Below are 13,690 nucleotides of genomic sequence, written 5' to 3' on the forward strand. Positions count from 1 at the left end.
GTCTGTTGTTTGAGTTGTGTTATGCAGAGGAACTCAATATGTGTGTGTGTGTGTGTGTGTGTGTGTGTGTGTGTGTGTGTGTGTGTGTGCTTGAGTGTTGGTGACTAGTTTTACATAGATGTAGGAGTTCATATGTGTGTTCGGGCCTGGTAGGTGTGAATATAAATATAATGTGCAACATCGGTATACTTCTAATTTTTGAGGGAGCTATGTGAGCACCTAGAATGTCATCCATTAATGAAGTACAAAAATCAGGAATACAACATTGTTACTAACAACAATTTAAAAAAGAACAAAACAGGCCATCTGGAGCGGTTAACAGCCTCCTCACGCTCTTGACACACGTGTTGTTTTTTTCTGTACTGTTCCTGGCAGAGGATGTGAGAGAGGTGTGTATGTTTGTGCGTTTTTCTGTATGTGCCGTGCCGTACCGCAGCCTGCCTTTTTTTGAATACTACTCACCCATATTTACTGTCATCATCAGGAAGTGGCCCCGTTGAACTCGAGCCCGGAGCTCAACTTCTCTCTGCAAGCGAAGATTTCATCCTGAGAAAAAACACAAAAACAACACTGTTTCAACATCCAAGAACCGTGGCACTTTCCTTCAGCTTGGCGCCCATAATATTTCTGTGAATCCACAAAAACAATGACAAAAAACAGGACGCAGGTGGTAGTTTCAACACAAAGCTTTTTTTTTCCTCCACTATCAGTGTCACCGCTTCTGTTATTTAATAATCTTTATTTAACCAGGACAGTCGCTTGAGACCGATATAACCTTTTATATTTTAAGAACTCCTGGCAAACAAATAACAACATGACAGCCAAGAGCTGCATTTGAGGCTGCTGCTAACTCGATCCATCTAAAATCCTTTGAATGCCCTGATGTCTCTTTATTGCCGTATACTCTGAAAACCACAAAGGCAGCCGCCGTGGAGGACTTCCTAGTGTTTTGATGATGGAGGAGCCTCGTGCCCTTGAGATCCCACGGTGCTGCAGCGAAGGCAGGCGTGGGTGTTTGCCTAACTGCCTGCCTCAGGTAAAGACCATGAGCACTTACAACACAAAGCCAGAGCCTTCTTTATGCATTAAGTTGGTGAGCAAAAAAAAAAGAGGTTGTCACATCCCATAATGGAAAAAAGATTCTTTTAGCTCTCCGTGTTTTTTTGCTGCACTGATGACAGCAAGTACAAAAACGGAGGAGTAAACAACTTCAATTCCCACTTCACATTGTTGAACATCAAACCACCATTTCACAACGCAGGCCAGTGAAAAAATACAAATGATGGTCACATCCGCTAAATGACTATGTGCAGATATTTTCCCACACACAAACTCTGTGGCAAACATTTATTTCCTTACAAGCTTAGACAAAAAAGGGGAAGAGGAACTAGAGGAACAGCTGCAGTACAGTATTTTGTGATATTAAAATGTCTGCGGCGGTGAGTGGTGACATAGCGTCAATCACAGAGACATGCAGTGCTGACCAACGGGAAGATGCAGGTTGCAGAGAGCCAAAAAAAAGGGCCTCTCTGAGATAAATGTAAGACTTATTTAAAGCTAGCCTATCTGGGCCCATGAGTGACAATTAGATAATGCTCAAAGCTAACATGTGCCAGTAGCACAAGAATAGAAAAATCAAAAAAAGGTTAGAGATTTGTCGGTTGGACAGCAATGGGTTTTCAAAGTTGATCATCTTTAGCTAACATTAGCCACCATAAGCTACAGGTCACACCAGACCAGGTAAGCTTGTATCAGCTACAAGCGTGTATTGAATGAGTAGAGGCCACTTTACTGTCTATGAAATCAACTCATCATTTGCAGGAGGAACAAAGTGACGTTTAGCTTTCATAATCCTGCTTTAAAATGCAAAATAAATAAACAAAATCTGAAGAGAAAAAAAAAAGCGATTTGCATCTGAACATCATGAAAAAGGAAGTCGGAGAGAACCAACGGCACGACATCAGCGGAATTACAGCACTTTGGTGCGTCTCTTCCTCTTCTGTGTGAATGAAGACACAGAGAAACTAAAATAAATATGACAACACTTTCTCCTTTAAGAACGGGTCAACAGGTTGTTCTGGCAGAGTGATCTGAGAACCAGCGGCTGCTGCGGCTGCTTGTTGCTCCACAAAGACAACACAAGAGTGTTTCAGCTCCAATGATATAGATCCAGCAGTTGGCATCAGCGAGCGCTGCAGTTTGACGAAAAAAGGCTTCAGCTCTGCTGCTGTGACATTTTTTTTTCATGATTACTTTTTGTAGTAAACTGAACTTCTCCATCACATGATTAATTGCAGGGCACCATTCAAAGGCAGCACAGTGTCACGGGGAGATAGCATGCTGAGATTAGCGGTGTACTTTCATACAATGCTTGCAGGGAAGAGAAATGTAAGAGAAACAAATGCACAATAGCAAAAATAATAATAATATAAATACTGTATTCATAAAGGAATGTGGGTACAAGCACTTGCATGGCAGATTTAGTTTGTAGGAGGCCGTCAAACGCAACACAAAATCTTTGGAGAAAGACTAAAGAGCCTCCAGAGAGATTAATAGCAACACTCACCAGATGTCTTGTATTCTTAAAGCATCGCTTACTTGTTGTTTCGCTATCTCCAGTGTCCATGTTGCATTGCGTCCTTGTCTTTTACCCCAAACATTTAGCGCAGACAAACGCTCCAGCCCGTCTGCAGAGACACAAACACTTTTCTCTTTGTGTCGGCCAGAAAACTTTTCATAAAAAGCAACACAGACGGGCACACTAGAGCAATTCACAGCCTGAGGGGCTGAGTCACAGGGTGCCGGCAGAGTTTGAACATGGCAACATGCAGTGTGCTGCTGTCAGTGGCACAAATCACAAGAGCTGGCGCATTGGAAAGCTAAGTATCTAAAAGCCTGTGCAAAAAAAAATGTTCAAGGGTGACCACTTTCTGAGGACAACACTAAATATGGGCAAACTAATATTCACCCCCAAAACACACTTTACAACTGATACACCTTTGATATTCGGGAGCAAAGGGCGAAATTCAAATGGGGTATGAAATATTCCCAGCAAAGCTCCGTGTCAGGCTATGTTAGTATGGTGCTGCTGACCACACATGAAAGAGATGTAGAACGGCCACAAGACAGGTGGTCTCCTAACACCACGTGGTCCAGTCTGTTGCTGCTACACACACACACACACACACACACACACACACACACACACACACACACACACACACACACACACACGGGAACAGAAAAGCCCTGTCCCGTGCCAGCGAGTCACCAGATGGCCCATCTGTTTCGCCCCTCTGCCCAGCGTGACGCCGGGCTAGTGGTGCCCACAGATCGCCGGCCCAATTCTCCCCGCGCTTCTTGGCGGGGGCTGGCCGGTTTTTGTTGAAGATCAGATGCTAAATCGCCACTCGCTCTTGTTCCCTTTTGCAGCCGCACGTCCTCCAAGAAAAAGACGGCCCGTCTCTCTACCAAAATCATGAGACAAACCTACAAATGCTACACACACATCCAGAAGTGCCTTTGAACCGTCGTGACGCACTTCACTGTCAAGTGTGGATAACGTCACGAGTCGGGCCAATGTTTCACTGGCGGAGGCCTCTCCTTTGTCACAGCATGGGGACTGTGCAGAAATGACAGAGGGAGTTAATTAAAAAAAAAGAAAAAAAAGAGGACAGCAGAGGATGGGATTGTGGGGAATTGTCTGAGACGGACAAAGCAGAGCCGTGCTCCTCAAGCCACAAACTGCATTCTTATTTTCATTGGAATGATTGAGCAAGAATCACAGCCAAGACTACGCAGGCAAGCACGTATATATGCATGCGCACACATTCGCTAACCTCTTTCAGCTCTGTTACATCACTCTCTCTAACCAAGAAAACAGCGTGTTGTTGGCTGTAGGTCACCGAGGGGAAACCCCCCCCCCCCCCCCCTCTTTTTTAAGAAGAGAGAAGTGGAAGGTCTGCTCTCCAGCTGCCCGGTGGCCTGAGCGGTATGACCGAATGTCTGACATCGCTCCGGTGGAGTCCCAAAGAATTCGCCACTTCAGACGCCAACTTCTAAACTTTGCAACATGCCTGTTGGGCTCACGGGGTTTCCATTCTCCCGCTACTGCTTTTAGCAGCCATCACAAAAGCCAAAATAGACAGTCCATAACGAGAATCACAGAGATCAGTAGGTGGAGAGGACAAGACATCTGTGAGAGTTTGTTCAACGAGGACATGAACTGGTGGACAAAGCACTATAATAATGAAAGACATGGAAAGAATCTACTGGATTGTGTTGCCGTTGGACAGAGCCAGGCTCTCTGTTTCCAGCCTCGATGCTAAGCTAAGCTGACCAGCTGCTAGGTCTCGCTTCATAATTTACCACACAGTTAAGAGAGAGGTATCAATCTTATTCTCTAACTCTGGGCAAGAAACCAACTATGAAGGCAAAATGACGTCATCGATGACGTCGCGCGGCAACAAACGCGTGGAGCAATGACGCCTTCGTGCGTGCTCGTAGCTCGCGCGCCATTCCTTAAGCGGCTCGCACCACGATGCCACGATAAATCTTGCCGCGCTTTAATAGCTGATTGGATGTGTAGAATAAAAACGTGCTTAAGTTGTGCAATTCATCACAGAAAAAAAACACACACACATTTTTGTTACACTCAATCAGGGACTCTCTTAACCATTTATTGCAACAAGCATGCTAAACCGAAACAGGGAGCGCAATGCAAAAAAACTCCCAAAGGACCAAAAATACTATTTTGAGCCACGATTGAACTACAGCGGTAGAGGCAGAGCTTTGCCAGCAGCAGCGGTTGAATGTGGCAGCATTTGGTGTAGTAGGGATCACTGAGGACGGAGTCATATTTAAATGTACAGCCTCGCTGTGAGAATGGGCTGTGATTAGTGTGTGACTGATTATAAACGATGATTCAATCAGCGGGCTGTCCTGCATGAACTAACGCAACGCTTAATTTATTGTTGTGATAATGTAGTTTAAATTAAAATGAATCCGAGTTATGAAGGTTTTCACTGCATTAACTTAATTGAAATGGAAGTTAATGGGAGCCAATGGACGCCTGGAACAGTAGACGGAACATTTCTAAAAGAAACAATGGCGTGGTTTGCAGCACAGTTTGCTGCAATGCAAAGTGTAAGTGATGTGTATTTAATGGCTAAAAACGTTAAAAAAAAAAAAACAATTGTATGGTGCTTTAACAATTACAAGTCATGTGTTAGTCACATGGGGTTTTTAAATGCTGTATCCAAAACAAAACTACACAAATCTGCCCTGTTGATGAGATCACACGTAATGCATCACAGGCCTGATATCACGAGGAGACGATGAGCTGGTCACAATACCCGGTAGACGGTCCGAATTGCAACACAGGCAGGAAGTGAAGGGTGATTAGTGGATATCTGGGTGACTTGCTCTTTTTATAAGGTCAGTGGTGGGAGGTGGGGGGTGTCCCGTCTGTTGAACGCTAGCCAAGCCTGTGCTGCGGCCACATGAGTCACAAGCATAATGCTGGCTGATTCTGGGAAACAAAGACAATGTAGGAAGTCGCCCTGCACACACAGTCTTCTAAGCAGAGAGGCACTTGAAGACTTATGGGTGGTGTTGGGAGAGCGTGGGCAGGAGAACGTCACTCCATGTGGGGCCTCCACGCTCATTTATCATAACCTTGGCTCCCCTTGCTTTGTCTCACAGGAGTTATTGCTCAGAAGAGATCCAAGTTGTTTGTGGCTTGTTTTCCCCCCAATGGGACGCAAGGCTTAACAACTCTACAACATAACAAGAGGATTCTTCATGTCATCTGGCACTTAATCTACGTTTTATGTCAAATAAAAGGAGTTTTCCTTTTGATTTGATGCCACTATTTGCATATGTGTATCTCTCGTTTCAACTATTGATGCATGCTGAATTGGGGCAACACGATAATTAATCACAGCAGCTCGATCTCCTTATTCTGTAGAGCACTAGTGAGTCTCATTTAGGTTTTAATTTTAAGATTATGTTCACTGGTAAAAATGTCACTACTAAGTTTTTAACATATCAGAAAAAAGGGAAACATTACAATCGCCCAAAGTTACATATTTCAATACCCAAAACAAGTATAATCAAGTCTATTGACTAAAACAGCAAATCCTGACATTTCAAAATCTGGAAGCAGAAAATGTCCATGAGCAGACCGACATATCTCAACAAATACCGTATGGATTGCCATGAAATTTTGGACAGACATTCATTGTCCCCTGAGGATGAATGCTACTAACTTTGGTGATCCACTTGCGTTTCATCTAATGCCACCAGCAGGTCAAAATTTCCATTTATCCTGTAAAATGTCTAAACATTTACTGGATGGACTGGCACATTGGACGCAGACATTCATGATTCCCAGATGATGCATCCTAATAACTTTGGTGACCCCCAAACTTTTCATCGTGAGGTCCAATTTTTTAATCTGTCAAACTTTGGTTTATGACTAATTACCTGCAAACCTGACAACATTCCCATCAGCGTCAGCTGTAATTCGTGGCTCCTCATCAGGTACAGAGGCATCAAGCTAACTCAGGGGCACGTCATTGAACAAATAACCGAGTCACACCTATGGGTGCGGCTGCAACCACAGCGTTATTCTCCCAAGCCAGACTCAATCAAACATGTATAAATATGTAACGTGCCATGCAGACCTGTGCAGGCGTAGTGACACTGAAAACATGATCTGCTAACCATCAGCATGTTAGTATGTGAGCATGTTAGCATGCTCACAATGACAGTAAATGGTATTTAAATGATTCATCGATCCTAAGTTTGAGCGCCGGTTTCATCACTGAAGTTTGGAACCATTTTGACAATAGTAGTCATAGGAGAAAGTAGCTGGTATAATGAGGGCCCAAAGGGTGTTATGAATAGTGGAGCTGGATTTGCTGTGTTAACTCGATCCTCTGGTGCCGATGAGACTCCAGTGTAAGAGAATCCTCCTCAGTGAAAAGCGATGGCTCTATCAGCCCACAGATAAGTAGATCTGCCATTACCATCAACCACACAACACTGGCTAAAAATAGCCAAATGAAGGAGTGATTCTCCTGCCGTCCACAGTATATCCACTGCCTGGATCACCAGAACCACCATTCCCCCCCCCCCGAGAGGAATCTAAGCACAATCTGTAAAGTAAGCTGTCTTTTCCATTATGCGGTGACATGCTATTACAAGCACATTCACTCATTGTGTTCCTCCACCCAAATGCAGCCATGCGGAGACAGCTCACAGACTTAAACCCATTTTCGCGAGACAGAATGTCAAACAGCTGTGGGTTCAGGAAGAAGCAGGAAAGTATTTTTGCTTCGCCACCAAAGCTTCATCCATGAAGAGTGCCTCGGGTTCTGGGCTTTTGATACTCAAGAGGCTGAGTGAGTGTGACACTGAAAAAAATCCAAGAGCAATTTCACTTGTGGATTTCATTTAACATCTGTGCAACAAACTAAACACATGCCTTGCTTCTTTACAGATGTATCAAACACAATCAAACACCATCAAAAACAAGGACCAGTTGCTGCGTTTCACACGACATTCTACACAAAGTTGTCCTCGGTGTTATTGTAGGAGTCCAGTCTGGTCAGTGTTGTGTCTATCCGGCTGTCCTTGCAGTCTCTGCTGCTGATGGCTTTGTCCTTACGGTCAGACAAGCCGTGCAGACAAAGCTCAATCAGGACCACTTCCTCTTGGTTTCTGTAGAGGAGGGGGCTGGACCCGAACGATAGAGAGAAGCCGACCTCGACTGACTTCTGAAAGCGCTCAGACCCTTTCCCTTTCTACTTTTTGCAGGCTTAATTCAAAAGCAACAATAGTTTTATTTCCGTCCGTTAGCCTTCGCAAAATACCCTGAAATTAAAGAACCTGTTGTCATTTTTGTAAAGTTAAAACAAATGTTACTAAACTCTTCATTCAGTATTCCCATGCAGAAGCACCGCAGTCAGCAGATACTGCTTTACGTCATCTTGGGTGTGCCGCAACCAGCTTTGCAACACCTGTATTTGTGCAGTGTCAATCGCCCTTCTGTGCACAAGCTCCGTTACATTGTTTAGAAAGTGTCGGAAAACTGGGATCTTTAGGTCAGTTCATATCTGGGTCCCGTCCTGAAGCCACTCCAACGTCTTCTCTGACTTTGCCGAGCTGAGAAATGAATCATTGCTCAATTCTGAGGTTGTGCTATTTTCCTCAAGGATATATCTGTATTTGTCCCGGCTCATTTTTTCTCCCTCTGCCCTCTTGTCACCCCGTTTCTGCGGTGCTGCGACTACCCTGCTTTACCACAGGGATGGTTTAATCCAGGTGGCTGGATATTTGGGTTGTGCCAGATACAGTACTTGGCAATTAGAGCCACATTTTTTTGTCTTGTTGGGACATCTTTTTCCTCTCATGCTCGGAGTCCTCTGTGCCATCTGGCAAGGTCTGAGAAGGCTTTCTTTAATGTTTTAATTAAGAGTGGCTCTCTATCTACCACGCGGCCCTGAAGAGATGGTTGCCCTCCTGCCTGTTTCTTCCGTCACTGCAGATGACTGAGGCTGTCTAACAATGGTTACTTGGGTTTTTGGCTTCTACAGCCAGGCCTCTCTGACTGGCTGCTTCAGTAAGAGTCATGGCGGTGGTACCGAACATCTTCCATTACGTTTCTGGCGCCATGCCTCGACACAAAGCTATCGAAGAGCTCTACAGAGGATTCCCTTGACTTAATAGCTTGGCTTTGACAGGTGTGGGCCTTTATTACGTCAGCTGAAAAAGTATTTGGTCCTCACAGATTCAACTTATTGCGATGAAGATTGAAGGGAAGCAGGTTGGTCTGAGCTCAATGTGGAGCATTTACGGCTTTGGTTACATATGTGAGGCAGGCGTTTCTGCATTTAAGATTCAATAGAGCGTGTCTGCGTTGTCATTGTGGGTTAACGTCTACAGAGTGATCGAGAGAAATGGTGTACTCCAGCTATTCAGGGTTGCTCTTCCACCAACTTATTGGACTCGCAATAGACAGATCAGGGGTGAAAGAAACGGCAAAATCAAAAGCAGCAGAGGCCAAGATGTCCTCACTTTAATAGTGGGAATGGGGTCAAGCGCCAAAGAGGCTGGCGCCTACATTTCCCATAATGCAATCAATAGCTTTTTTTTTCAGTGTTTCTGCCTTTCCAGCTCTAAAGCAGGTGGGCTTTCTGTCAGACTCAAATATGCAAAAGGTGGGGGAATAGCTTCCAAAGTTTGACATGCTATACACAGTTATTTACTAATCTAAAGCTTGGTAAGAAGCGATGACACTTAATGACAAACTTGTTTTGCTTTCTGGTGTAACCAGGCAACGTCCAAAACAGGCCTTCATGGGCAGATAATAAGCCTGCTCCTATGAGTCACCGTAACCTTTCACCTCCAGCCCTCTGGTCAGTGGGCGTCTGGCGAGCCCCACGGGCGTCTGTGAATTCGGCATACGATAGCCTTCACACTCCTCAATGGAGGGGACCGCGCGAGGGAGAGGAGGTCCTTCTGATTAAGACTCTCGGCATGAAATTGTCCTGAGAGTTCACAGCAGGGTGTTGAGGAGAGTTAATAGACGAGCACAACTTAGAGCCCGCGTGAGCGAACTCTGCCGTACACGACACACTTAGTAACTCTCCGACGCTCTTTAAGCTCTTGACAATCAACGCAGACCTTGCACCTTGGTGAACCTGCGAGACAGAAAGCCATAAACTCTTCCTCATTAGTCCCATCAAAACACAATTAGCAACACCGTCGCTTCGGTCTCTGGCTGGCATATTTACTGTGGGATCCAGTCCCGTTATCAGCCAAATGGATTGTTTTGCTTGAGGCACACCAAGCATATCTGTGGGCGGCTTCCACCCGACAGTTTGACTCTCACTTTAAGGCGATTCCTGAGCCCCCTGGGGCACGCCAATGTGCTGATAAACTCATCCGTCAGTCGGCTGCTCAGACTCCTGCGAGTGCACTCCACGTTGGTTTGGTTTGATGAACATGATGGCCTCATTAAAATCTAATTTGGCGGATTTGTCTCAGAGGTCTGTCCGTCGCAGGAATGTGCGGTGAGCTGTGGATGAAGCTCGCCGGCATCCTTGTCACTTTTACACGATGGAACGGGGCAAAAACCAGACACACAGTTGGGGGGGGGGGGGGGGGGGGGGGGGGGGGCGACAAAATGAAACACGTGAAGGACTTTTCAGAGCGGTGGATTTCTCCTTTCAAGGAAAACTTAACAGCTTAACTGACCACTGTGAGTCACAGAGCGTCTGGAAAAGTGACAGCAGAGAAAAGAAGGATACAGAACATGAATGAGTCTACAAGCACAAGATGACAACAACTTTCCAGAAATCACTCACACCTCCAGACATTTCAAACTTTACTGATGATAAGTGAAGCACAGAACTTGATTAAACCCGTGTGAAAAGAGGGGTTTGCACTGATTATCAAACGCAAACAGTTATTCTAGCAACAAGATGAGAATTTATCAACAAACATGGGGCTGATTATGGGCCTCTACTTATCCAAATGAACATTTACTGAAGAAATACTTGCAATGAAATACATCTGTTGTTGTTCAGGTAACAGTTCCCACTTGCATGAAGTCCTATTCAGTAAGTTTGCTATCAGTAAACAGACTGCATGTTTGTGTTTTAATGGTTATTTAAACTACAAATGACCAACTTTAAGATCTGCACTTCTGGTTTATTGTATTGGCATTTCATTTTCATTTTTTCTATAAACAGGAAATAAACAGTCTAAAAGCAGTGATCTCACAAAACAAGTCGAGACATAATGTAGACAGGACTGTTACCTTGTTATCAATGTGTCTCCATGTTGTAGTTGAGGCTGCAGGGTGAATGAGGATGAATTAACTGGCGAGTGTAAATGATCACAGATAAACGTCAGGAAGAGCGGAAAAATCCCAGCAAGATGCAGAGAGCAAAATCTTCACCCAAAAACAGTGGACTGATATCCGGAAACTGCGCTCAGTACTGAAGAATTACAAATACACGCTGTGTTCAGGCAGAAAGACCTCCTCTTCTCCCGGGTGCATGATCCAGAGCTGTGTTTTACAGAGAGGAATGCACCGCAATGGTTGGTGTGTTCCAGAGGAAAGTTTTGGTGTTTTTTTTTCACCCTCTGCTCTTCGCTTGTCTCCACGCACACTAGAGAGAGGAGCTGAGTTTTTCCCCTGGAGCTGCGCCTCTGATGTCAGCAACAACGTGAGCTCCAGGAAGTGGTGACGCTCTCCGGTGGCGCGTTCACACGGCAGCGGCGTCAAAGTGCAGGGAGCAGCGCCTCCCCGTGGACACCTGGAGCAAGTACAGCAACTGCTGCGAATAGGCCTGTTTTGTGTGTACGTGTATATTCTTATCGTAAAACATATAGAAGAAATGACAAATAACACAAGACATATTTTTTCCTTTCATAAATAATAATAAATGTGCAGTTATAGTATGTGTTTTTGCAGACTTTTTGTATTTATTAAAAAGAGTGCAAAGCAGCAACCATCATGCCAGAGCTATTGATGGCTTGAGGACAGCCACTTTTTATTTTATTTAGCCACCGCTAAATAATGCACATATATTATGCTTTAAGCTCATATGCATGCATGCCATTCCTAAAGGTGCAGAGACACATTTTGTAAATACACCGAATTTAATTCCCCCCCCCCCCCCCACCCCTGACTTGTCAGGACACCCCAGCTGATCAGCTGCTGAGTACAGAGATGGCGGCAGCGCTTGCAGATGTTGACTGTCACCCGATGAGTTCACCTACAGTTTGTGTGTGGCAGCACTTTCTCAGGATTTGAGTGCTCCTCTGGGTCACAGGAACAGTTTAAGTCGAAAACAAGTAAAGATAAATGGTGCACTAATGACTCGATCCTCAAAAAATAAAGCTCCTCCCTTTATTGTGTCTGCAGGAGTTATTAGGAACTTGGATCTTGCCTGCTTATCTGTAAACATCTGTAAAATGTGGACACAACTGGGAGCCCGAGTCATTTATTTCTCTTGACAGCGGGGGACAGCATGTTGTGTTCAATCAGCAGGCACGTCAACGTGAGCTCCAGACTAATGGGCAGTGATAATGAAACAGACCATGCGGCAGTGTATTGTAACTCATCTTAGCCGTGTGTTGTGCTCTTGACAGACAGAACCATGACATTTCAAGCTAGAAAAGAGACCAAAATCATTGCTAGCAGGCACAAAAATGTAAACCCCGGGCAGTCCTGTCTCCTCTTTTTGGCACATTAGACCAGACAATCAGAATAACAAATGCTCCACTGGCCTCGTCCGCAGCATCGCTCTCTTCAGATTAGCTCCACGCAGCACTGTTTCATTGTGATCAGACATGACCAGTAAGACTGCTTCAATGCAATGAATACCAATTGGACATTTGCATCTCTCTTAGGACTTGTAGATTTCTGTACCACTGAACTGTGTGCTAGAATGAACACCACAGGCAGCTGTTATAAACAATAACAAGCTTTTGGAGCATCACTTTGGAGAATGTTCCAGAGAGATTTGCAGGATGCCTTTGCGGCCAGTTTTATGAAAAGCAGTCAAAACAGATTTTACATACTAAGAAATAAATACTGTGAGCAGGTGAGGGTTGCAGACGAGTCGCAGGTCTGCACTCAAAGCTTTTTTACTGGCGATCCCGGGGGCCGCGTCGTGCTGGGAGTTCCCCCTCGTGGGTACTGAACCAGCCTTTATCATCCAAGTAGCACTTGAACAAGATGTGTCTGCGGAAGCACAGTTCACATACTTTTGTTTATCCTTGTGGCTGCCTTTTTTCATCTCAGCTAAAAGGGTCTTCTAGAGAAAATCCATTTCCCCTCAGGGCGCGCTGTGGCTGATATCGACTTGCTGGAAATCAATGATGTCAGGTGAGCTCCACAGCAAAAACCTAAAAATAATGTGGATTCTTTTTTTTTTTTTACAGATCAAACTTTAGAGTAAATGATGGATTTCCTGTTAGCAAAGCTGAGATTCCAAGAGGACAAATCCCAATTGATGATTGTGAGGTTTGTTTTCGTAGGTTTGTTTATCAGATAATGGGTGGACATTTGGGTTGAAGACAATAGCATTGGGGTATTTGTTTATGCATCATCAAACAGGCTTTCCTAACATTCATCTCCTGTATTTTCCTGTTCTGAAAAGTGTCTGCCGGGCTCATCACATGGTGCCCATGTGCACTGGGACTGGAGTGGGAGCTGCTGCTGCTGTCTTCGATTTATTGGACTGTAGGGGAAGACTAGAAAACAACACTCTGTGGATACTGTGGTTACAGAGTGATTTGAAACATCTCTAAATAAAGGAATTCAGTGCTGTTTTGTTAACCCCGACACTTGCATGACACTTAGCTAATGCTATTGCACCTTAGGTGTTAATACCTCTATGTAACATGTATAATAGCAGGTGATTGAGGACGTTGCACTACATGTGTCATAAGAACTCACATTCACTTTTAACTGCATAAATCCTTCATTAATATGTAAACATACAGATTGAGTGACTGTAATTCAGCGAGGGTTTATCATAAATCAGGGCTCAGCATATTAAATTCAGCGTCTTGATAGGAAACCTCCAACAAGTTCATAATTTACTTATTATTAAAAGCACGTTTATACGTAATACAGTGATGGAGACCTGACAAGTTGTTCTTCATA

The 13,690-nt window shown here is 44.5% G+C and overlaps 1 protein-coding gene across 2 annotated transcripts in view; it reads right to left on the minus strand.

The window, feature by feature from the left end:
* map3k22 (mitogen-activated protein kinase kinase kinase 22) overlaps positions 1-11,193 on the minus strand; it is a 36,913-nt gene extending 25,720 nt beyond the window's left edge. The window contains exons 1-2 of one of the 2 annotated variants that reach the window (XM_079181398.1): positions 10,829-11,193; positions 463-546 (exon numbers count right to left, since the gene is read on the minus strand). In XM_079181398.1, the coding sequence (XP_079037524.1) occupies positions 463-481 (19 nt within the window). In that variant the 5' untranslated portion in view covers positions 482-546; positions 10,829-11,193. Of the gene's footprint in view, positions 1-462; positions 547-2,598; positions 2,653-10,828 lie in introns of those variants that run through there. The other variant, XM_079181399.1, reaches the window with a different exon arrangement.
* Positions 11,194-13,690: the final 2,497 nt, after the last annotated feature.

Source organism: Pholis gunnellus, assembly GCF_910591455.1.
Source record: "Pholis gunnellus genome assembly, chromosome: 20".
NCBI classification, from domain to species: Eukaryota; Metazoa; Chordata; class Actinopteri; order Perciformes; family Pholidae; genus Pholis; species Pholis gunnellus.